Raw genomic sequence first — 24,351 nt, forward strand, 5'->3', positions numbered from 1 at the left:
TTTTAAAAGCAGATTTTAATGTAAATTATTTTCTCCATTTCTTCACTATAATAGACCAAATATACAATCAAAAGAATAAAGTACAATTTCATTAGGATATATGTTTTCTTTTATCCAAAATAGCAAATATAAATAATACCGCTTTCCACAGCTAATCAGAGCATTTACACCATCACACAGACCCAACTAAAATGCTTCTCAATGGGGAAGTGGCTGCACAATCATGATACTGCCACACCACAGAACATGCTATTTGGTGATTTAAAAAAAAAAAACAAAATGATGTTAGCAAAAACTGAGATAGATCTCAAGGACAGTATGCCGTGAGAACAAAGCTAACCCCAAAATACATCGGTTTCATTCACAATTATTGTGGTTTGGTATAAAGTGTTTCCCCAAAAGGCTCCTGTGTGGAAGGCTTAGTCCCTAGTGAGGGGTGTTGGTGAGAGGCCATGAGGGTCACAAGGAGAAAAACCTAATCAGAGAGTGAATCCACTGAGAGTTCACAGAAGTAGAACTGGTTGAAGGGAATAAGTCACTGGGAGCATGCCTTTGAATTTCTCTCTCCCTCTCTGTCTCTGTTGCTCCTTCCTTCTTCCTCCTTTCTCTCTCCACTCTTTTTTCTTGTGTCTTTTACCCTCTTTACCTCTTTCCTCTGTCTGTCATGGGGACAGCAGCCTTGCTCACCACATCTGGATGCTATGCCCCACCTTAAGCCCAAAGGCAAGGGAACTAGCCACCTGTGGATGAAAACAAAGACCCACAATAAACTTTTATTCCTTCAAGTTGATTGTTTTTGTCCAAGTATTTCCATCACAGAAATGAAGAAGTGAACACCATAATATGTGGTAAGTTGACAACATTATAGAGCTAGAAACCGATCCGTTAGTGGGCGTTAGTGAGGATCAAGAGTACGACTGGAAAGGGAATGTTGAAGGGAGATCTTTGTGGTGACAGAGACGTTCTGGAATCTTGACTGAAGTGGTGATACAGGGATCTTCCTGTGCAATAAAATAGCAAAGTGCATTGAATAAATGAATAAATACATGAAGATATAAGACATAACTGGCGAATGGAACTATGTGCTATATATATACTACATCTGTGTATTGCCTTTACAATTTCCTAAGGATTTGTAATTATCTCAAATAAAGAAGCTTTTTTAGGAAGAATTAATTTCCTAAATCTACCACCACAACAAGCTACAAGTAGGGTGGCTTAAATAGAATTTATTCTCACAGTTCTGGATGGTAATCAGAGTAAGCAGACTTAGTTCCTTCTGACAGCCAGGAAAAGTCTATTCCATTGCTCTCTCCTAGAATCCTATCATTCCTTGGCTTGGAGATATCATTAACCCTGTGTCTTCACACATTTTATCCCTCTGTACACCTATTATATCATGATGTCTAGTTTTTGTTTTTAATTCTCTTTCTCTTCTCACTCTTCTTCCACCTCCTTGTCAAGTGAGACAAGCTTCCCGATGCACTTAAGGCTGGATTTAAACTCACAATCTTCCTATTTCAGCCTCCCTAATGCTAGGATTACAGGTATGTACTACCACACTCAACTATGTTTCCCTTTTCATATGGACACCGAAGCCTTGGAATGATGGCTCATCATCTTGGCCTTAACTTGATCAACTGCAAATATCCTCCTTCAAAATAGGATCACATTCGTAGTTACTAGAGGTAACTACATTTGGAATTTCCGCATTTGGAAATACCCAAATCCATCTTCCACACTTGGTCTGAAAGCAATTGTGCAAGTATAGGAGAGAAATTCTGGTTTAAAGATAGAACATATAAAATGAACAAAAAAGAAACAAGTCAAAGAACCAAAAGCCCTGGTTTAGGATATAGGTTCAACTTAATACCTCATTGAAACTTCTTTGAAAAAATAATTAAGTATTGTATTTCATTGCATTAACAGATTCATATCAAAATCGGGTGCATCTACCACGTTTCTCACTTATCAGAATTTATAGAGCATTTTCTGATATATTGGGATGAAATAGATCATGCTTTCATTAGTGATGTCAAAAGGTGAAGAAGACATGATAACCCTCTTCAAAGTATCTTTAGTTCAGTCAATCTACTTCAACATTAGAGAAAAATCTGTAGTCTTACCTGGAGTTATCACTTGGGAGGGAATTGTCTTAAGTTGTGTGGACCTCTGTATACGCCTACAGGAATAAGAAAGAATTGAAAGGAAGGAAGTACACTATTCTCTAGTAGTCAAATGACAAGGGAACTGGTCACTTAAGTTGGTACCACCCAAGCAGAGTTTGTCACTCAACCCTCTCTTCTGAAGAGGCATGATAGAAAGACTGTCACGTGCAGGTTAAGTGGGTTAATTTACATCTGCTTCCTTAAGAAAAGGAGACTATGGAAAGTAGTATGGCAGTTCCTCAAAAGACTAAACATAGAGCTCCCCTATGACCCAGCAATTCCACTACTTGGCATTTACCAAAAACTCCAGAATCAAGGACATACTATAGCCACTAGCACAACTATGTTTGTTGCAGGACTATTTACCATAGCGAAGATAAGCCAATCCAGATGCCCCTCAGTAGGTGATAGGATGAAGAAGATGTGGTATTTATACACAGTGGAGTTCTATGCTGCCATCAGAAAGAACGACATTGCTCCACTTGTAAGGAAATGGAGAGACTTGGAAAAATTCATATTAAGGGAAGTAAGCTAGACCCAAAGGAACATAAGGTCAATGGTTTCCCTCATTTGTAATAATCAGTACAAACCTTGGACTCTCCTAGCAGAGGATTACAATAGCTCAAAACCTAGATACATAAGGCCAGACAGGATGAGGCTAAATGAAAAGACCTCTAAGGATGTAGAAAACGAGCCATACAAAACCTAGATACATAAGGTCACATAGGATGAAGCGAAATGAAAGGACCTCCAGGATATAGAAACAACAAGATTGTTGTTCTTAATATACTGTTATTTCTCATCTCTTTTGCTGTCCTTTTGTTATTCTCATACTGTTACAGTATCTTACCTTGTTATCTGGTATATTGTATATTTATTCGTTTACTTGAAATAGGAAAGGGAAGTTGGAAAACAAGATGAGGGGAGGAGGTGGGGGGGAGGAAAATGGGGACAAAAACATGAGAAGGGGTATCAATGTGTGTGAAGTAATGCACCCTCTATCGGGCGAATATAAGTGAAACTCTTCTATTAATTACAATTTTTAAAGAAAGAAAGAAAGAAAGAAAGAAAGAAAGAAAAGGAGACCTTGGGAATCACCAGTGCGCCCCAAAGTAGAGAGTCAGGACTGCTGCCCACCCCATCCACCACCTCCACTTCCACCTCCCTCTTCCTAATAAACATTGTGGGTTCGTGGGCTCTCTGCTGTGGGAAACACGTGCCTTGTTATATTGGGCAACTTGAAGGAAAAGGGAAAAAAAGGGGGGGGCAATGTTACATGTGATTTTAGAGACTGGTGAGTCACTCCAACCCCAACCCAGAGAGCGCTGGCCTGGCTCCTCCACCATGTCTCCTTCACCCCACTCCCCCCCTCCCAGCCCCCAGCTAGAAACTCAGAGCCCAGTGGCCCACCAGACACCAGGCACCAGACACCAGCAGGCCTCCACGGGGGACTGTCCCTAAAAGACAAAAGTTTCCGAATCTGGGTGTAGCTGCGAGGGGTGGGAGGGGCCACGAAAGGCAGCGCGCCGACAGCCGGGGTGCTGGGGCGGGGGTTGGACGTGGGGGTGGGGTGGGAAGGGACGGGACGGCGGCTCGCGCTCACGCTGGGGGCCGGCGCATTGGGCCTGGCGGGGCGGGAGCTGGCGCGGCGCGGGAGGGGGCGGTCCCGGCACCGTGTCGGCAGCCGCTGACGTCGCCAGGGGAGTTGGGGTCGGAGGAGCCGCTAGCGCCTGGGCAGATCGAGCTAAAGGCCTGGCCCGGACGCCGCCAGTTCCTTCAGGCCGCCACCTCCCGCACTACGCTGCCGGGTCTCCAGCCGCACGGCGCACGGGGCGCGCGGGACATGGGCGGCCTGGTGACCTAGTGTCTCCCCACTCACGGGCCTCGCTTCGTCCCACTCCCCCACTGTCCCCGCTCCCCGCCGGACCGATCTCCACACACCCGGAGTCTCCGGGCGGCCGCAGGCCGGGGACCATGCAGGAAGACACCATCTGCAGCACCTTGCCCACTATCCCTTACCACAAGCTCGCCGACCTGCGCTACCTGAGCCGCGGGGCCTCGGGCACCGTGTCGTCCGCCCGCCACGCCGACTGGCGCGTCCAGGTGGCCGTGAAACACCTGCACATCCACACGCCGCTGCTCGACAGGTAGGGCAGGCCCTGGAGGAGCCCCGAGCTCTTGCACCCCGCCTCCCCTCCCGCAGCACACGCGCTCCGGGGTGCAGGGGGAGAGCTGGCCTCAGAGCCCCAATGGTTGGGGCTCCTTTGGCGTTGCCTCCATCCCCGGCCACCTCTCTCTAGGAAGTCGGTCAAGCTTTGGAGCTGGCACATTTGGGGATGGTCGGCACCCCGCCCGGCGGAGGTCACCTATCGCTTTCCTGCGCTCACCTCTCCTTCTGGCCGACCTGCCTCCCGTCTCTACTCGCCTGCCTATCCTCTCTCCCTACTCTTAAACTTCAATCCGCCATCACAGCCAGCTCGAAAGAAAGGTGTTGATTGACATGGATGTGTAATTTGTGAAGAGTGGGCTTGGACTTTGCCTTCCAATGCTAGGGCTGTCGGTAGCTAGCTCTTAGCCACATTGCTGAAATGTGGTTGTCCGAACACAAGTTCTCAGTTAAGTGTGAAATAAGCATCTAGTACACACCGGATTCTAAATGCATTTAAAAAAAAAACAACAACGTCACGATTTTATATGGATCGCATACCAAAACGAGCGTTTAAGAAACTGTCTCTCTGGTTCATATTTGTATAATGTGAGTGGATAGTTGCCATTGTAGAGTCTGGGATGTTTTTGGTCAGAGGTTTTGGCTGGGTTTTGTTTTGTTTGTGGTTTGTTTCATGTTGTGGAAAGTTGAAGTCGCAAACTCTCTACATTTAACAGTTCAATTCTCTCGGAGCTGTGATTGCTCCCACACAGGAAATATATACTCTTATTTTTCTAACAGTAACATTGTGTTTAAAAAGCTGTTAAATGGCGAAAGATTGTGACTCTTTTTCGCATCCTGCAACAGTTCGAATTTAAGGTTCCCATATGCAGAAAAAGCTACCATTAGTTTCTGTTTCCGGGAAACAATTGCCAGATGCCATGGAACTGTGACTGTATGTTATTAGTCAGTGGTCTGGTCACTTGGCTTGTGGATTTTCCTTCCAACAGGGATTTTTGGCCAGGCCTTGCATTTAGTTCTCAATGAATTAACATCCAGGATTACAACATTCTCCTCTGCACTTCCTATAAAAATACATCCTGATAAAGGTCTTATTGAACAGAGGATGTTTTCCAACCAAACACATTTCTTGATTTCAGCCCTGCCAAAATGATTTGACTTTTTTTATCTAATGGTGACTTTTCTTTCATTGTGAATTAGATCACATTGTAAATTTGGGGCACTTTTGGAGATAGTTTCTCTTCAGGTGATGTACTAGATGCAAGGGCCTTGTACTCTGTGAAACAAATGGTGGACAAGCATATTTATGCAGTCAACTTTAAAGGGCAGTGTTCAGTTACAAAGTATGGATCTATTTTATAACCAACTCTCCAAATACATAGAGCACTGAAACTATTAAATGTTTTATATATTCTTATTAGGTATTTTAAAGCCAATGATTCTCTTGTTTTGGGCATTACTTTTCAATATTTTAATTTATTCAAACTTTGTGCCATTTGAGAGCTGTGAGATGCAGAGCATTCTCTTCCACACCCATTAACAACTTTCATAGTATAAAATGCTTTCTTAACATGGGTAGGAAACCAATTCTGTCTTCAAAGAAGTCATAAAGCCAGTGAAACATGTCATTCATTCTTTTTTCTACTTGTTGCCTATTAACAATATTAGTAATATTTAGGTAGTCTGCACAAAGGACTACCTGCATTTGACTCACATTGTAAAATGTAAGTAATAAATACTGAACATATACTTCATAAGTTCTAGTGTAGATAATATCAGCATTGTTCTGTGTGATCACCTGAGGAAAAAAATGTGTATGTTATCTTACATGCTATTTTAGTGATTGCTGAGTCATTTTTCTCATAACCTGCTTTCTATCCAATGATGGCCTTTCTTGACAGTTTTCCCACCCCTTATGAGTAGATGTCTCTTATTGTCTGGCTGTGTTCTCTCATGCTAGCATAACTGGTTTTGTTTTTTGTTTTTTCTGCAACTGAAATGTTGAGTAGGGTAATTCTAGTGAAATATCTACACAAGGTATTTTTGATTTTCAATTAAACTTATTTAAAAGCATTTTTATAATTAATCTTTATATTATATTTAATCTTTAAACTGTTTTGACTTTATTTTCTTACCTTATCATGATGAAATCTGTGTTCACTAACTGTTTACTTTTCTGATCAAGGTATAGATTCAAAAGATATGTTTTACAGTTGCAGCTTGAATCTGACTGCAAACCTGCCACTAATTCTTGGTGTAGTTATTGTTCATTTTTCTGACCTGAGTTCAATATCCTTATAAATAAATTCTAGAAAATGGAAAGGGAACCAACTTTAGAAGGTTGAGATGAAGATAAATTCATGTGAGACTCACGTGAGAAGGAAGTATGCCTCCAACTGGAATAGGAAGAAAGAGATTAAGTGCCATATGTTACTGGGACTTCTGCAACATGCTTTCCCAGTATCCAGGAATCTTCATGTGTCTTCCTACACGGCTGCTGGGCAGTAACTGTCTTGTCAGCCCATGTCTCTTAGGGCAAATACAGAACATTATCTGAACTTAGGGAATGTACATTTAATGAAACAGATTCCACAGATGGATATAATTAGTTTTCTAACAGAATATATAGAGGTAAAGCGATAGAGAAGAGGAAGCTTTTCACTGTATGTCTTCTTGCAACTCTTGAATTTTAAATTATGGAACCACAAACTAGATCACTTAAAATCAGTGGCAGAGATTGCTTTTTTTGTTATTGTTTGGATATTTGGTTAGTTGGCTGACTGGTTTGTTGTTTGGTTGGTTAGTTGTTTGTATGATAAGTTGGTAGGTTGGTTGATTGATTGGGTGTTAGCAGGTCTTATAGTTTCATCAGGAATGTCTGTTGTGTCTGTTGCTATCTCCTATAACAGCTATTCATGCAGAGCTTGGGTGGTTTAGGAACTAATCATCACTTGCCTAATCAGCTTCTCCTGGAAACATTTCTATTTCGTTATTGCTGCCAACGCCCACTTGTCCAGGGTAAATACTGATGACATCTTCATTTTTTTTTACATTTTTTCAAATACCTCATAATTAGTTTGTCACCACAGCTATTAAGCTAGTGTTCTCCTTTCCATTTCTACTGCTACCTTTAGAGTTTTAACCTCTCCTTTCTTTATTTCTCAATCTGTACTAAAATGTAACCCTCTGTATTCATCCTGCTTCCAAGTTCATCATCCTTAAATTTGATTTTACTAAGACATTTGTCCTATTTAAAATCTTCAATCACAAAGCCAAGCACTTGTGGCTCATGCTTGTAACCCTAACTACTCAGGAGGATGAATTCTGAGGGTGGCAGTTTGAAACTAGCCAGGGCAGGAAAGTCCTTGAGACTAATCTCTAGTAAACTACTCAGCTGGAAGTGGTGCTGTGGATCAAATGGTAGAGCAGTAGTCTTGAGCAAAAGAAGCTCAGGGACAGTATCCAAGCCCTGAGTTCAAGCTTCAGAACCAGCACACACACACACCCCCCCCCCCCCACACACACACACACGCACACGCACACACACCAGTCTTCAATCACAAATGACTACGAAATAAAATATAAAACTATCTGATTGGCTTTTTCTGAATGCATATTTATTGTTGTAATTTTTACTAACCAGTAAAAAATGATGGGATGTGATCTAGCCTATCTTTTTTCTTTTTTTTTTTCTGCCTTCTCTATTAACCTAAGCTGACCCACATTCAGTAATTCACTTTTACTTTCACTACCATTTCCTTGAATTCACTTGACACAATTCTTGGATACCTACCCTGTTACCATAATTCTAATAAAATATGAAGGACTTAGCCAAATTAAATACCTTGGGTCCAGGGACAGAATGCTATCCAGTTTTTTTTTAATTATTGTAATTATTGTACATGAGTTACATTTACAGTGTCATTTGAGTACTTTCCACTTGAACAGTGTCATTCCCTCCCTTATCTCTTTCTCTTCCAGTTTTTCCCAACTTTCCCCAGCCAGCCCCTCAAGTTGTGTAGTTCAGTAGTTCAATGGCCAATTCAGCAGCAAAACCCACTAGACACTATGTTAGAAATGAGTTATCCGTTCTTTTTTCTTTCTTTTTTTTTTTTTTTTGGCAGTCCTAAGGCATGAACTTGGGGCCTGAGAACTGTCCTCCGGCTTTCTCAAGGCTGGAGCTCTACCACTTGAGACATAGAACCACTTCTGGCTTTTTCTATGTATATGTACCAAGAAATCAAACCTCAGTCCTCATGCAAGCTAGGCAGGCACTCTTCCAGCACTCTCAGCCCAAATATCCATTTTTAATATGTAGTGAATTCTTACTTCTCTGAACACTATGAGATTCTTTATTCAACATGTGCTTTTATTTCTCTGTCCTCTCTCTAATGTGCTTTCATGTCTTTCTTGGTTTTTATATTTATGTATATATTTTTCCTTCAGTGACACTCTTCATAATCTGTCTTATACTTTTATTTATTTTTCTTAAAAAATTTCTGGGCAATTTGAAGGCAAATATATCTTTGTATTTTATAGTCCCCATACGGAGGAGCACCTTTCTTCATTCCTACTGAAAGAAAAATGTGTTTTTTTTTTTCCAGTAGATTAGCAAATGGAAGAGTGATTTAATGATATAACAAGAATCTGTTATGAGCAATTAACTGCTTTCAGTTTTCTTGTTCCTAACGTATTAGTGACTTTTATGCGGCCATTAGCATCTACTGATTTACATCTCAACATTTCAGTGTTTTTAGATTCAGAACACATTGGAAAAAATAATGCTATGCAATGACAAAATTTAATATAATATTTTAATCAAATCTATTTGTTCTAACTCAAAATAAAGTTAATAATTTACTAGCATCAGTTATTCTAACACTGATAGGCTTTGTGAACTTCTTTTTATACCATGTTCTTCCCTTTTCCTAGCAGTATTACAGTAATAATAACCTGCAGCCCTCTTACCTATCAATGGTTTATAGTTCTTTTGGTTTGTAAACAGATTTATAGACCATTTAAGGTATGGATTATTTCTCCTTTAAATATTATGAAAATAAAAATCAAAGAAGCTGAAATTTTTCATGAGATCGCATAGACAGTTAATTAAAATATCCAGACTCACTTAATCTCGTAGACATAACTGTGTGTTTTCTATTTTCTGAAATAATTGTCCTTCTTTTTTTTTCTTAGTGAACGAAATGATGTCTTAAGAGAAGCCGAAATACTACACAAAGCTAGATTTAGTTATATTCTTCCAATTTTAGGAATTTGCAATGAGCCAGAATTTTTGGGAATAGTTACTGAATACATGCCAAACGGATCACTAAATGAACTCTTACACAGGGTAAGTACTGTACCATTTTCAATGACTATAATTACCATTTGTCTTCAAACTATATAATACTTCTGTTTTATATTGGGTCAGATTATTAAGAATGTGAGTAAGAATGTTTTTTAAAAAGTCAGTTGCAGTAGTAAAGTTTCATTTTTGAGGATAGATAGATAGGCAGGCAGGAAGACAGACAGACAAGAGTCAAGGCTTTGTAGTCAAAAGGACCTAGATTGCCTTGTACACATTACTCTCTTAACACTCACCCATTTCCAGCCAAATAAATTATCTCCAAGTACCAGACACATTAGCTAGTCCAATAGTAGACAGTAGTGTAAGCCATTTACCTTTTATCTCCCAACAAATTTGTGGTTGCTCATTCTTGAAATATGTGTATTTGAAACAATATTATTATTTGCTTGAACTTACATTCTAGTCATCTCCAGTCTGCATTATTGCTCGAGTAGTCAAATAATAAGTCTATTTAATGAGGTCTGTTTAGTTAGATGTAACATGCATAATATCATCCAATTACTGGCACTCCTAGATTTCAGTGCATCACAGTGATCTGTAAGCAACCATGGGGAAGTTGGTACTACTGTGAGATTCATGGGGTCACTTCCTCTTTGTTTCAGAATACATCGCATTGTTTTCATGACTTGTGACCATCTGAAACAAAGATGGAGTGAAGTAACTGGTGTCAGTCTGTAAGGTTTGTGTAACCACCATAGCAATCAAAATAACATATTATTAAAGAACAATCTCTCCTTTCTAATGAAAGGAATCTACATAGAATGTAACATTTTCTTCCCCCACCCCATCATAGATATTCTGGCATCCATATCTGGAGCCGAGTGGACATTCTGTAGCCTCTTCCAGGAGTTTTACTAACTCTTAGAAGGCATCATAAAATATAGAGTGAGTGTCTCTCTGCCCTTATCTCTTTAGTCATATGTCTCCTTATAATACTATGATGTAGAGAAACCTGCTTATTTCTTTTAACTGCATGCTTTTCAGGGGGGAAAGTTGCTTTTTGTCAGATTAAAAGATTCAGATACTCTGGAGGATGGGGCTATGTATGTATCAGAAGAAGTAATATACATTGGTGTTTAGTGTTTCTTTGGTTCCTATTTTGTATTATTTAAGATTTATACTTATCTTGAAACATGCTTCATAACCACAGAACAAAAAAATGTAATGCACAGCAAAAAAAAAATCTTAAAATATTTTGAACCACTTTTTTTGCCACATTGATCACTAAATGTTAAACATGTCTGTTTTCAGAAAGAATTCTCAAGGCACTTTTACGCTTGCAGGAGAAGCAGACTTTTTTTTAACAGCACACAGGAAAATATACTCAAGAATATATTGCCTGATAATTCATTATTAACCTTTTCAAATGGTCTCGTGTTTTTGAGTTTACACATTCTCCTGGGAAGCAAAATTAACTTTTATTTTCAGAATACATTTAGAAAGCTTGTAGTTACCATATAATTACTAGGAAATGTACAACTTCTTTTGTTTTAAATGTGCCACTAAATCTACCAATTTAGAAACAAATCTTTGTCTCATTCACAAAAAGAAAACTCTCAAAGATTAAAATTTCAAGGAGATTATAAACGATATTATTAAAAGCACAAGATATTAATGTTTACAATTAAATGGCAATAATGTAGTCATACTTTCATTGATATAAGTTGTTATATAGTAATAAAATATGGCTTTATATTATAAAAATTAAAAATTTTGAATGAATAATCTGGTATGGATCAAAAACAAGTTGTATATAATTTTCTCTCTCTCTGTGTATATGCATGTCTGATCACAGTTACTTGAATCAGCTATAGAACCATGCCGTGGATGTGACTGTAGATGTATGTATATAACTCTACATAAATACAAAATAATTGAGTCTTTGTCAGTTGAGGGAAAAAAGAGAAAATCCCATGTAGTAGCATGGCCAATATAAACTAAAAAGAAATATCAGTGTGATAGTTATGATTGTTGTTTCTAAAACTTGAAGAAAGTGAAACACAGAATTATTAAACAATATTAATTACTATGTTTAAATTGCATGGGTTTTACCTTAGTTTATAATCTATATTTTCATGGAATAGAATTTTCTAAGTATAAAATTTAAACACCATTTTTCATTTTGTTTCTTTACATATATTCAAAGAAAACTGAATATCCTGATGTTCCATGGCCACTGAGATTTCGTATCCTGCATGAAATTGCCCTTGGTGTAAATTACCTACATAATATGAATCCTCCTCTACTTCATCATGACTTGAAAACTCAGAATATCCTGTTAGATAATGAATTTCATGTTAAGGTAATATTTTTAATGGTCATGTGCCCAGGTGGTGATAGCTCGCACCTATAATCATAACTACTCAGGAGACTGAGATCTGAGGATCATGATTCGAAGCCCAGCCCAGACAAAAATATCCATGAGACTCGTGTGTGTGTGTGTGTGTGTGTGTGTGTGTGTATGTGTGTATGTGTATCTTATAGTCCTTACAATATAATTGAAATCACCATCACAGACACCTCCAGAGTCATATTTTGTTGACCCCCCAGGCATTTCTTAATACAATCACTTTAGCAATAAAATTTACCACACTAGCCAACTCCTTTTCACAGTAATTGGACCATTTTACGTTACATCAATAGTACATGTAATGCCTGGGGTTTTAAGTTTTTCTCTGAGCTTTTTATCATCCTCAACTTAGCTATTTTTGTATTTTCAAAGTTAGGATTAAGTAAATATTAACTAATAGAGAACTGGGATAAGAATTGCATGACATGGCCCTAAGAACATCATTCCGGTGGTAATCAAGATGCAGTATATTCGTAAATGGCTTTGGTGAATGGCAATTCTCTGTGTTCAACCACTTAAAGATAATCAAAATATGCAAACGAAATCTAAAAGAATCTCTCTCCACATTAATAGCATTTTTTTGGTTGACAAATCAGCACTTGTAGAAAATAATCGATCTTTTGGCTTGGACTACTCCTGTAATTATTATTATGCATCCAAGACTTTGCGGGATTGCCTTTCCACTGTCCTCCTGGCTTTGTCTCTTGCTATTTCACCCCAGCAGTGTGGCATCCATTAGCTCCATCTCCCTCTGCCCTTTCCTCAAACCTTGAGCCAGACTACTCCTTAGTATTTTTTTACCAATTGAGCTGAATTTTTTTTAATATTGTGATTATTGACCATGTAAAATTAGATAAGAGTTCCGTAAAGACAAAGCTGAAGTGTGTGTGGTTAACTACCAGGAACCCAGAACATGGCATACAGAATCATTACACAGCCATGTGTTGTGTATACAAATGAATAAATTCCCACATTTTCTGCTAACTTAATGGGCGAACTTGTTATTGTAAGAGTGCATACAGATGTTTTACACTATATAAACCATGTTTGAATCCTTTTTGATGGTAGCAGTGCTGTCAAAAACTAACTAAATTTGGTATTTTGTTTAGTAAATGAATGTGGAGCAGCAATGTCATATGAGAACTGACCTGAGCACTGGTCTGATAATAATTTGCTTTCTCATGAATTATTTTATTTTCTGTTTACTTATATAATATCCCTTTTGTAAACTTCTAAATGTCTTTTAAAACATTGTTCAAGGATCCTGTCCTACTAATATGTAGATTTGTAAAATCAAAATCTTTTTTCTTTTTAAAAATTAGTGACATTTATAAAATTTTTCTGATAAACAGTATCCATGCACTTTTGGAGTGTGGTCAGATAATAATACATATAATTCTCTACAAAAGATTCATAAAATGTATCATATATTATGTGTCACTTATTGCTCTGAGTACATTACTTAGGATGGCTCATTGAAAACTTTCTCAACACATTCCTGCAAAGCAGAAGACACCAACTTTCAAGATAGGCAATCTAGAGTACAGAGAAATTGAACAACTTCATCAGGGCCAGACATCTTATTACCTGATATAATGGGAACATAACTGAAATAACCTAATCTCTAGAATTCATGTCCTCAACCACAGCTACGTTACCTTTCCATATCAACCAAGTATGGCTTTTCATGTGTTAGCAACATGTGATGTGTTTTTTATCCTTAGTCTGTTCTATTGTTTTTTTTCTTAAGACTTGTTCTTTTATTAGTAGTAAGTTTATGAAATAGTAAATAGTGTGAAATATTATGAAATATGAAATATTATGAGATAAATAGTAAGCTTATAAAAGATTCGTGTTTTCTAAGGACTTATAATTTTATGAAATTTGTCTAAACGCTAATAAAATTAATTCTTGGACTTTTTAGGAGAATTTTTTTGTTGGAATAATATATAGAGGGGTTACAGTTACATTCCCACCATACCCACACCAGCATTTATTATTGTTAGTTCTCTTGATATTGGCCATTGTAACTGGACTGAGGTGGAATCTCAATGTTGTTTGGATTTGCATTTCCTTTATGGCCATAGAGTACAATGCATCTTAATCTCTACCCTTTCAACATTTGTTTTTTCTTGTTGGGATAATATATAGAGGGGTTACAGTTACATTCATCAGGTAGTAGGTGCATTACTTCTCACACACTCCTCATGTTTTTGTCCCCTTTTCTCTCCCCACCCCCTCCCAATCATCTTTTTCCCCTTTCTCTTTCCTATTTCAAATTAAAAAATAAACATATATACAAGGTAACAAAGTCATATACAGTAACAATATGAGATTAGCCATAAGGGCAAAAAAAGAGAAGAGAAATAACATAATACATTAAGAACAGCAATCACACAAGATAAAGCTCTTGTTTCCATATCCTAGAGTTCCTTTCATTTAATCTAGGAGAAATTTTAAATTAAACTTTCAATTTTCTAATTCAAAATATTTAAATTTACTCTTTCCTCTTACAGATAGCCGATTTTGGGTTATCAAAATGGCGCATGATGTCTCTCTCACAATCACGAACTAGCAAATCTGCACCAGAAGGAGGAACAATTATTTATATGCCACCTGAAAACTACGAACCAGGACAAAAATCCAGGGCCAGTGTGAAACATGATATATATAGGTATTGTACGTTGCTTTTGACCAAAAATGAACCTTGTTAAAAATATACAGTCAACCAGAATTGTGAAGTTGCATATTAAATGTGTGAATTTTATTCATCTGTCATAACTGTAGTGAAGAATAAATTCAAAGCCACGATGGCTATGTTTCAAATTAAAGATTTCTTCCTTTAATTAACTTTTACATTCTTTGAGAATTGCTAGAATATATCTTCTTGTTTTATTAAGTTGTGACATAGAGTTTTTTTTGAAATCATATATAGTTTAGGAGGCAAAGCAACACAGTTAATAATGCTTCAGCCTCCACATTCTCATTCTGTGCAACCTTTCAGACTTTGCTATCTGCTGCCTTAGAGAAATAAACCCTTAAACATACTGAACATTTTATATCTTTTATACATAATTGACTTGGTTAAAATGAAGATATTCTTCACAAGGAATGATATGTCTACAGAAAAATTATATCAGTAATTAAATTATATGTCTTTAAAAAAAGATTTTAATTGTCATCACTTCTAATTAAACCCAATAATTGCCAATCCATTTCAGTAGACCTCTAGTACAGGTGTCTTTCACATTTACATTGAAAAAATGTGAATATGAATGAACGTGTTTTATATATTCTGATAACTTCCATTCATTTTGAATGACAAAGGGAAACAAAAATATTAGTATCTATCTGGGTGTGGTGGCTCACGCCTGTAATCCTAGCTACTCAGGAGGCTTAGATCTGAGGATCACAGTTCAAAGCCAGCCAGGGCACTAAAGTCCTTGAGACTCTTATCTCCGCTTAACCACCAGAAAACCAAAAGTAGAGCTGTGGCTCAAGGGGTAAGGCAGTAGCTTTGAGCTGAAGAGGTCAGAGCTCAGGAACAACACCCAGGCCCAGAGTTCAAGTCCCAAAACTAACACACATACACACACACACACACACACACACACACACACACACACACTATATATATATATATATATGATTTTACAAAAACAAACAAAGAAAACAATACCTATCATTCATTTTGTGAATTGTCCTTAGGTCCCTATCAGGAAAAATGAGGGAATATTTTTCCTACAATTGAAAGACATTTCCTTTATAATCCTTACTATCCTACAAAGATGTGTGTTGGTATCTATTTAGTTCTGTGTGTCCCTTTTAAGTGCATATTTGGTAGTGGCAATTTTTCTGTATCCTATTGATTTAATCATGTTTTCCAAATAAAAATTCAATCCAGTATAGACAGGTCATTTACAACTGAAGCATAATTATAATTACAATATTTTATTATGAAAAAGATAGTACTAAGATCCCCTAAAAAATAAATAGTAATATAGAGCCACATGAGACAGTCTTTTTATTATTCTTTACTGCATATGAAAAATAGCATCATGAAATTAGAGATTTTAACCAGATGCCAGTAGTTCACATCTCTAACCTTAACTATTTAGGAGGTTAAAATCTAGAGGATCATGATTTGAGGCCAGCTTGAGCAGAAAAGTCACTGAAACTCCCCAACTCCAAAATAACCAGCAAAAAACAGGACTGGAAATGAGATTCAAGTGATAGAGTGCCAGACTAGCAAATGAGCTAAGCAGGCACAACGCTGTGAGTTAGAACACCAGTACTTGCAACGAAGAGAGAAAGAGAGGGAGAGGGAAAAATAGAGGAGGAAAGGAGTGAAGGAGGAAGGAAGAAAGAGGAAGAAAAAGAACAGAGAAAAATAGAAAGCATAGCTTGGTGTTCAAATTGTCCTCATGTTTAACTTAAGCTATTCTTATAGCAATCTCCTTCAAAACAACAATTACTTATTTTTCTTCTAATGGTATAAGAACATTCATCTTCTTGGTTAATTATAGTGATACTTTAACAGCAGGTTTAACTTTAAAAAGTGATGTTTAAAAACTGAAGTTTGTTTATAATAATATCTTCTCTGTAACAGCTTTGCGATCATCACATGGGAGGTATTATCCAGAAAACAGCCCTTTGAAGGTAAGTATCTCTGGCTGCCTTATTCTAGGTAATGTCACAGTGCTAAGACATACCCACAATTGTCTAATAGCTCGATTGATTTTGGATCTGCCTCCACTTCATTCTATGTAAAACAACTGTAATAAGAAACATAATTAGCAATTATGAATCCAGTAACCTAAATAGTGTACTCAATTAGAGATTAGGGAAACAATGTTCTCACAATCTTTACATCTCTGAGCAAACCACTAAATCTCATGCACAAATTTTCATTTTTGCCATCTGCTACATGGGCTTTATTAATTTTAATCTAGCAATAAAACTCTTTGCCTGAAAGTTTTAATGAGTGTTCTTTTTATGAAGAATAGACATTGATGACTAAATCCTTTTCAGTCTTGTTTACTTGTTTTAATTCACATCTGCATAGTTCTCTTAGAGTGAGAGACAGCCTCAAAATCTCCGTAGCTTACAAAGTAAACTCGTGTTTGCACGAACACTAGATGTTAATTGCTAGAGCCCTCCCTGGTCCTGCTAGGTCTCATTTCCCTCTGCTAAACTCTTCCTGGCTCTGCTTTTCTGAAATCCCATTGACCAGATCAGGTCACAGGGCCCGGCCAGAGTGACAAAGTGGAAGATGTGGGCTCCTGCCCAGGAAGTCTCAGCCTGGCTGGTAAAGTCTTAACAGAAAAAGATGCAATAAGTTAGTCCTAAAAGTTGAAGTTTATTTTCATCTTAATATGTACTTAATATGCTGGATCATAATATCTCTGTGCTTAATGAAATGTATTTGCTTTGACAGACGTCACCAATCCTTTGCAGATCATGTACAGTGTGTCACAGGGACGTCGCCCTGACACAGAGGAAGCAAGCTTACCCCATGACATCCCACACCGAACACTCATGGTCTCTCTAATCAAAAGTGGATGGGCACAGAACCCAGATGAAAGACCCTCTTTCTTGAGTGAGTCTGTAATTATAACCTGCATGCTTTGCACATCAGAAATAGCTCATATGCTATGAAGAAAATAACTCCTTGAAAAATACACCAATAGGTCAACTTGCTCAAAATTATAGAAATTCTTTTCACCCTTGCTGTTCATCACATGTAGAGAAGACTTGCTTCTAGAGATGACCTGAGAATCCCTGAGCAAGGGAGATCAGAGGATGGGAGTGTGTGTTGCACTCATTTACTAACACCTAGAATGTGCCATAAACGTTCCAGAATGAGCACAGGGAATAGAGAAGCACAACAAAGGCAGTGCTTCCGGGAACTCATAATCTAGTGGAGAAGGCAGAAAGAAAAACACGCAGAATGCAGATTGTGATGAAATAAACATGGCAACAAACTAGGAAAGGGAATGCATAAAGGTCATTTGCAGAAGCAAATATTTGAACTCAGATCTGAAGCTTGATAAAGAGCCCATCATTAAAACCTGGCTCAACCAGATGTAAGGCTTCTGACCATAGAGGAAGGAAAGAATTTGCAAAGAATAAAGATAGAGGCTGCCTAGCTGGCTTGTAATGAGCAAAAAAAGTAATAATATGAGGTAACATTAAATAGGGAAGGAAGGGCTGTTTAACATCGTCAAAAAGTAGTTTTATTCCAAATTCAATAGAACACCATTGAAGTTTATTTTTTAGGGAAGCAATGTTATCTAATAAAAGGTTATGTAAAAATTGCTCTTGTTGGGGCAAGAAGTTTGGCCTTGTGGTAGAGTGCTTACCTAGCATGCACGAAGATGTGAGTTTGTTTCATTGGTACCACATACATAGAAAAAAGCTGGAAGTGGTACTGAAAAACTGGAAGTGATAGAGCTCTATCCTTGAGAAAAAGTCCAAGGACTGTGCTCAGGCCTTGAGCTCAAGCCCAAGATTGGCAAAAAAAAAAAAATTGCTCTTATTGCTGTGGAGAAATTAACTAGAAGTTAAGAGAAGAAACAAAGAGACCAGTTGGGAAATGCATTCAACAATTATCTGATTCTAGTGATTACTCTAAGGATAAAAAGTTCGCACAGAATTAGGATATATCCCTGAAGCAGAATGGATCACACATTTAAATATGAACCTAGGAGAAAATCATTATAACATTATTTTATCCAGAGGTCTTAAACTTGCCATCAACTGCTCCCATTTATAAACTTGGTATGCCACCTATATAAAAATTGAAAATTATGTGGTATATATATATATATATATATATATACACACAATGGAATTCTACATAGCCAACAGACAAGATAAAATAATGGCATTTGCAGTGAAGTGGATGAATGTAGAGCAAATCATGTTGAGTGAGACAAGTCAAGACCAAAGAAACAAAAGGCGCATGGTATCCTTAATATGTGACTATTAGATCCAAACAGTACAAGAGCGAGGACTCAATATTTGCATACCCAATGCTATGGACATGGTATTGGAAATATAAACATAACTATGTAGCATAAAAACATATGACTCTATAGACATAATGTTTTATTTCATAAATTAATATGTATCTATGATATACAAACCCTTAGCCTAATTTTGATTATGTTCTAAAAACTAAGTGCCAGTGATTGTATACAGATATTCCCTTCTTGGACACTTTTTTGTTAAACATGTCATTTGAGATATAATGTAAATATCAGTGTTAATAAATTCTTTAATAAAAAAATTTTTGAAAAAATTGAAAATTAGCATTTTAAAATATACCACTAAAACAGGCAGAGACACAGAGAACATATTTTCATATTTCAGGTTTGCTTAAAATCCTGTGTATAGAAACAAAGAACTCCTCCAGCCAATTCAATAACAGTGCCAAGGGCAAAGTTTTAGAATGGCAGATTTTAATGAAATGACTAAAAAGCATCAGAAAATTCAAATTATAACAATAATTTGTTACGGGACTACTTCATGTCCCGTAAAAGAGCTGTGATCAGAAAGGCAGAAAATAAAAAGAAAAGAAAAGAAAGGCAGAAAATACCAGTGTGTTGTTGTGATATGAAGGCCTCATTCGTTGCTGCATGTATAGTGACACAGCCAATTTGGAAAAAGAGTTTGGCAGTTCCCTAAAATGGAAGAGCAGAGCCAGGCACTCGTGACTCACACCTGTAATCCTAGCTACTCAGGAGGCTGAGATCTGAGGACCTTGGTTCAAAGCCAGCTTGACACCAAAAGTCTGAGACTCTTTCCTCCAATTAACCATTAGAAAACTGGAAGTGGCTCCATGGCTCTAGTGGTAGAGCTCAGGGACTACACCTAAGCCCAGAGTTCAAGCCCCACGACCAATCAAAGAAACAGAAAAAAGAAAATCGCAACATCAGTTTACCATACAACCTTCTCTAAAGTCAGAGCAATATAATAATACCTTAACTTTAAAAATTGGCTACCCAAGAGGATCCCAGGGTTTCATGCATGCTAGATGAGCATTCTACCACTAAGCCACATTCCCAGTCCCCAAAATGTGATTTTTCTTATTGTTGTTTGTTTTTAGCTAGTGGCACTAGAGTTTGAATTCATGGCATCTCAGTTGCTAGTCTGTTGCTACACCACGTGAGCCACTTTATGACCCAGTTGACCATAACTTTCAGAGTGTATTTTTGGACTTTCAATTCTTCAGTGAAAAACCTCAGACAACTGAATGTCACCAATTTAGTGAAAGATTGAGTTAGGATTAAGTTATGTGTTAACATTTCAATATAATGATTAGAGGCAATCTGAACTTAACACTGCTTTTTTTGTTTTTTGCTTATTTAGAATGTTTAATAGAACTTGAACCAGTGCTGAGAACATTTGAAGAGATAACTTTCCTCGAAGCTGTTATTCAGTTAAAGAGAGCAAAGGTAAATTTCCCACTGAAATATTAGAAACTAGAACTTTCAAATGAACCCTAGGATATGAAAACAAGTGGTTTATCTTTGTGATTGTTGTTCTTTCTTTTTTTTTTTTTTTTGCCAGTCCTGGGCTTGAGCTCAGGGCCTAAGCACTGTCCTTGGACTTTTCTCAAGGCTAGAAGCTCTACCACTTGAGCCTCAGCACCACTTCCGGCTTTTTTCTATGTATGTGGTACCGAGGAATCGAACCCGGGTCTTCATGCATGCTAGGCAAGCACTTTAACCACTAGGCCAAACTCCCGGCCCATGATTGTTGTTCTTAATGCATTATTTCTTTTCTCCTTTTTTCCCTTACGGTTAATCTCATGTTGTTACTGTATCTGACTTTGTTACCTGGTATATTACATGTAGGTTTATTTGTTTATTTGAAATAGGGAAGGGAAGGGGGAAAACAAGATGATTGGGAGGGGGTAGGGAGAGGGAAATGGCGACAAAAACATGAGAAGGCGTATCAAGTGGGAGAAGTAATGCACCCACAACTTGATGAATACAACTGTAACCCCCTCTATATATTACCCCTTCAACAAAATAAAATAAATAAATTTTAAAAAAAGAAACTAGAACGTTCAACAACTAGCTGTTTGCTCACGAAGTTTTTAGTTTAGTTTAGTTTGTCTTTATATTGCATATTTTTCACAGACACAGGCTATGGCTTTGAGGTGGGAGGGTTTACCAGAGGTTGTGAATACCACCTTTACTTTCTTACCAAAGATTTTCCCTTGTTATTCAGATGGCTACTTTCAGATGTAAACTTTCCAGAGCCTTCAAGTATTAGGTATAACTACAGACTGTCTAATGAAAACCACCTCTACGTGTCATGCCCTATATCACCAAAAGCGTGTGTGTGTGTGTGTGTGTGTGTGCACGTGTGCGTGCATGCGTGCACACGCGCACACATATTTTAGCCTATCTTTACTTCTGTTCTCTTATTTTTTTGTTGTTATTATAAAGGTGATATACTGAGGCAGTTACAATTATATGAGTCAAGTAATGAGTACATTTCTTTTTGGGCAATGTTACCCCTTCCCTCACATGCTGTTAAAGTATTAATCACTACGTAAGGGATGTTTGAGTGCCTGTTCTCTTTCTGTTGAATGGATTCGAGTTTTTCTGAGCTATATTTCCAAGTTAAGATAAGAATTTATCAGTGACATCAAAAAGTATATTTATTCATGTATTAGGTATTTTATGGGGATTTTCTTGGTTTTGTTTGTTTGTTTTTAGAAAAAGCACTTGTGTGGAGGGGCTGAGAATGTGGCCTAGTGGCAGACTGCTTGCCTAGCATGCCTGAGGCCCTGGGTGTGATTCCTCAGTACCACATAAACAAAAATAAATGAATAAAATTATAAATCCAATACTCACGTTGTATAGACAACTGTAGCAATAGAAGCTAACATGAATTCCCTAGGACAACTGTCTATTCAGTCTGGCTCTTGTGGATGAAAACAACTGAAGGGACTTATTGCTTTTCAAGGCCAGGCACCATTCTCTCACACCTGTAATCCCAGCTGCTCAGGAGGCTGAGATCTAAGGATCACGGTTCAAAGCCAGCCTGGGTAGTAAGTCTGTGAGACTATCTCCACTTAACCACCAAGAAAAGCCAAAATTGGTGCTATGGCTCAAAATGGTATTAGCCTAGGGCAGAATAGCTCAGGAACAACACTCAGGCCCTGGGTTCAAGCCCCAGGACCAGAATCCCTCCCTCCCCCCAAAAAGTGATTTTAAAGCAAGCACCATTCTTTTTTTTAATATTTTTATTGTCCTATAAGTAGTTTTACAAAGGTTTTGCCAACCAACAAAACAGTTTGTGAGTACAGTGCTTCTTGATCAATGTCACCCTTTCAACATTTTCACCCAACCCTCCGTCCCACTTTTACTCACTGTTCTTAATTGTGTAAGATATATATTGAATCTTTTTGCCATTTAACAAAGTAGTTTGTGTGTCTAATGCATCTTTTTTCCATGCATTTTATTATTACACAGATGATGTACAGAGTGGTTACATAAGTCAAACACTACATTTCTTTTTGAACAGTGTCCCTCCCTCCTTCCCTCACTCTGTTCCAATTTTTCCCTCCCATCCTCACTCACAAATTATAGTTCATTTTCAACATAGTGTCTAGTGAGTTTGCATTTGTTCACCATTTCTGTGCTCCTTGTACCCTCCCAAAGATAGACAGATGAACAAATCTAACAAAAGAAAAGAAAACAAAAACAGCACCAAAGGAAAAAACAAATTTGTTTCCATTTCTCAAATTTCATTTCAACCAATAATATTTTATACAATCAGATTCACATAGCTATTGCACCTTTGTGTTCCTCTCCTAAGAATATCCTCTTTGAGTCTCACTGTGTGTAAATGCCTAGGGACTTGTTTGTATAATTTATCATTTCCCAGTATATCATTTTTAGCATCCATTGCATTTACTTGAAGATTTATAGGCACATTCTAGCTATCGCAAATGAGGGAAACTATGCAATCTATATTTCTTTTGGATCTGGCTTACATCACTTAATCTAATTTTTTCAAATCTTTCCATCTCCTTATAAATGGTACAATATCATTCTTTTTAATAGGTGAGTTAAATTCTATTGTGTATACACCACATTTTCTCAATCCGTTCATCCATTGAGGAATGTCTGGGCTGACTCTATATCTAGGCCATGGTGAATAGTGCTGCAGTGAACATAGTTGTGCTTGTAGCTTTAGTGAGACCTTTTGACCAATTGGATAAATGTCCAGGAGTGATCATAGGTTGCTTTATATTTAGTCTTTTAAGAAACTTCCATACTCTTTTCCAGAGTGGTTGAACAAGTTTACATTCCCACCAAGAGTGTAATAAAGCTCCCTTTTGGCCTCACCCACACTAGCATTTATTATTATTAGTTTTCTTAATATTGGCCATTGTAACTGGACTGAGGTGTTTTGATTTGCCTTTCCTCTATGACCAGAGAGTGCAGTACATCTTGATCTCTGCCCTTTCAACATTTGTTTTTCATTGTTGGGATAATGTATTAGAGGGGTTACAGTTACATTCATCAGGTAGTAGGTACATTTCTTCTCACATATTGATACCCCTCTCATGTTTTTGTCCCCATTTTCCACCCCATACCCCCTCCCAATCATCTTATTTTCCCCCTTCTCTTCCTTATTTCAAATAAACAAATAAACAATATACAAGCTAACAAAGTCAGGGACAGTAACAACATAAGATAAACCATAAGGGCAAAAAGAGAAGAGAAATAACATGGTAAATTAAGAACAATAATCAAACAAGATAAAGCTCTTATTTCCATATCCTAGAGTTCATTTTATTTAGTTTCAACATTTTCATCCCCACTTCAATCTACTCCTTCTCTTATTTTCTTAATTTTATGGTATATACAATGCATTTTGACTGTATTCTTTCCCATCCCCCTCCTCATTCTTCTACTTCTCTCCCCTTGGCCCCATCCCACCTCTTGCAAGCACCTATTTCCTGGTACTTATTTTGTTGAGCTTTAACTTAGTCTTTCTAAAGTAAGCACTATTCTTGAGGTCAGAGTAAGCATAATGTATCATGTCAATTGGTTTCTTTAAAGTACACTTTATATATGATAACACCAGCTAATTAAACATTTGGGTTATGAACAAGCACATTCTACAGAGTCATTGTTACTGGATGATGCTTCCTTGGATTTTTGTGGTTTTTGGTGTCCTGGCAGAACCTTTAGTTTAACAGGAAGTATATAAAGGAAACATCCACTGAGTCAAACTGAAAATTTGTAGTAGCAATCTAACTACCATGGTC

General features: G+C 37.4%; 1 protein-coding gene and 1 long non-coding RNA gene across 4 annotated transcripts in view; one reads left to right on the forward strand and one right to left on the reverse strand.

Moving 5' to 3' along the window:
- Positions 1–544: 544 nt before the first annotated feature.
- Positions 545–2,628, reverse strand: LOC150058983 (uncharacterized). The gene is made up of 3 exons (XR_016536578.1): positions 2,535–2,628; positions 2,127–2,182; positions 545–740 (listed from the first exon to the last, which is right to left on the reverse strand). It is a non-coding gene; the product is annotated as an uncharacterized LOC150058983 (long non-coding RNA).
- Positions 2,629–3,794: 1,166 nt separating this feature from the next.
- Positions 3,795–24,351, forward strand: part of Ripk2 (receptor interacting serine/threonine kinase 2) — a 30,703-nt gene continuing 10,146 nt past the window's right edge. The window contains exons 1-8 of one of the 3 annotated variants that reach the window (XM_090339031.1): positions 9,606–9,682; positions 10,303–10,379; positions 10,494–10,585; positions 11,847–12,002; positions 14,567–14,724; positions 16,660–16,709; positions 17,488–17,649; positions 20,424–20,509. In XM_090339031.1, the coding sequence (XP_090195157.1) occupies positions 11,931–12,002; positions 14,567–14,724; positions 16,660–16,709; positions 17,488–17,649; positions 20,424–20,509 (528 nt within the window). In that variant the 5' untranslated portion in view covers positions 9,606–9,682; positions 10,303–10,379; positions 10,494–10,585; positions 11,847–11,930. Of the gene's footprint in view, positions 4,316–9,528; positions 9,683–10,302; positions 10,380–10,493; positions 10,586–11,846; positions 12,003–14,566; positions 14,725–16,659; positions 16,710–17,487; positions 17,650–20,423; positions 20,510–24,351 lie in introns of those variants that run through there. The other 2 variants (XM_090339030.1, XM_090339032.1) reach the window with 2 other exon arrangements.

This window comes from Megascapheus bottae, chromosome 9 (assembly GCF_031878675.1).
Source record: "Megascapheus bottae isolate mThoBot1 chromosome 9, mThoBot2.hap1, whole genome shotgun sequence".
Taxonomy (NCBI): domain Eukaryota; kingdom Metazoa; phylum Chordata; class Mammalia; order Rodentia; family Geomyidae; genus Megascapheus; species Megascapheus bottae.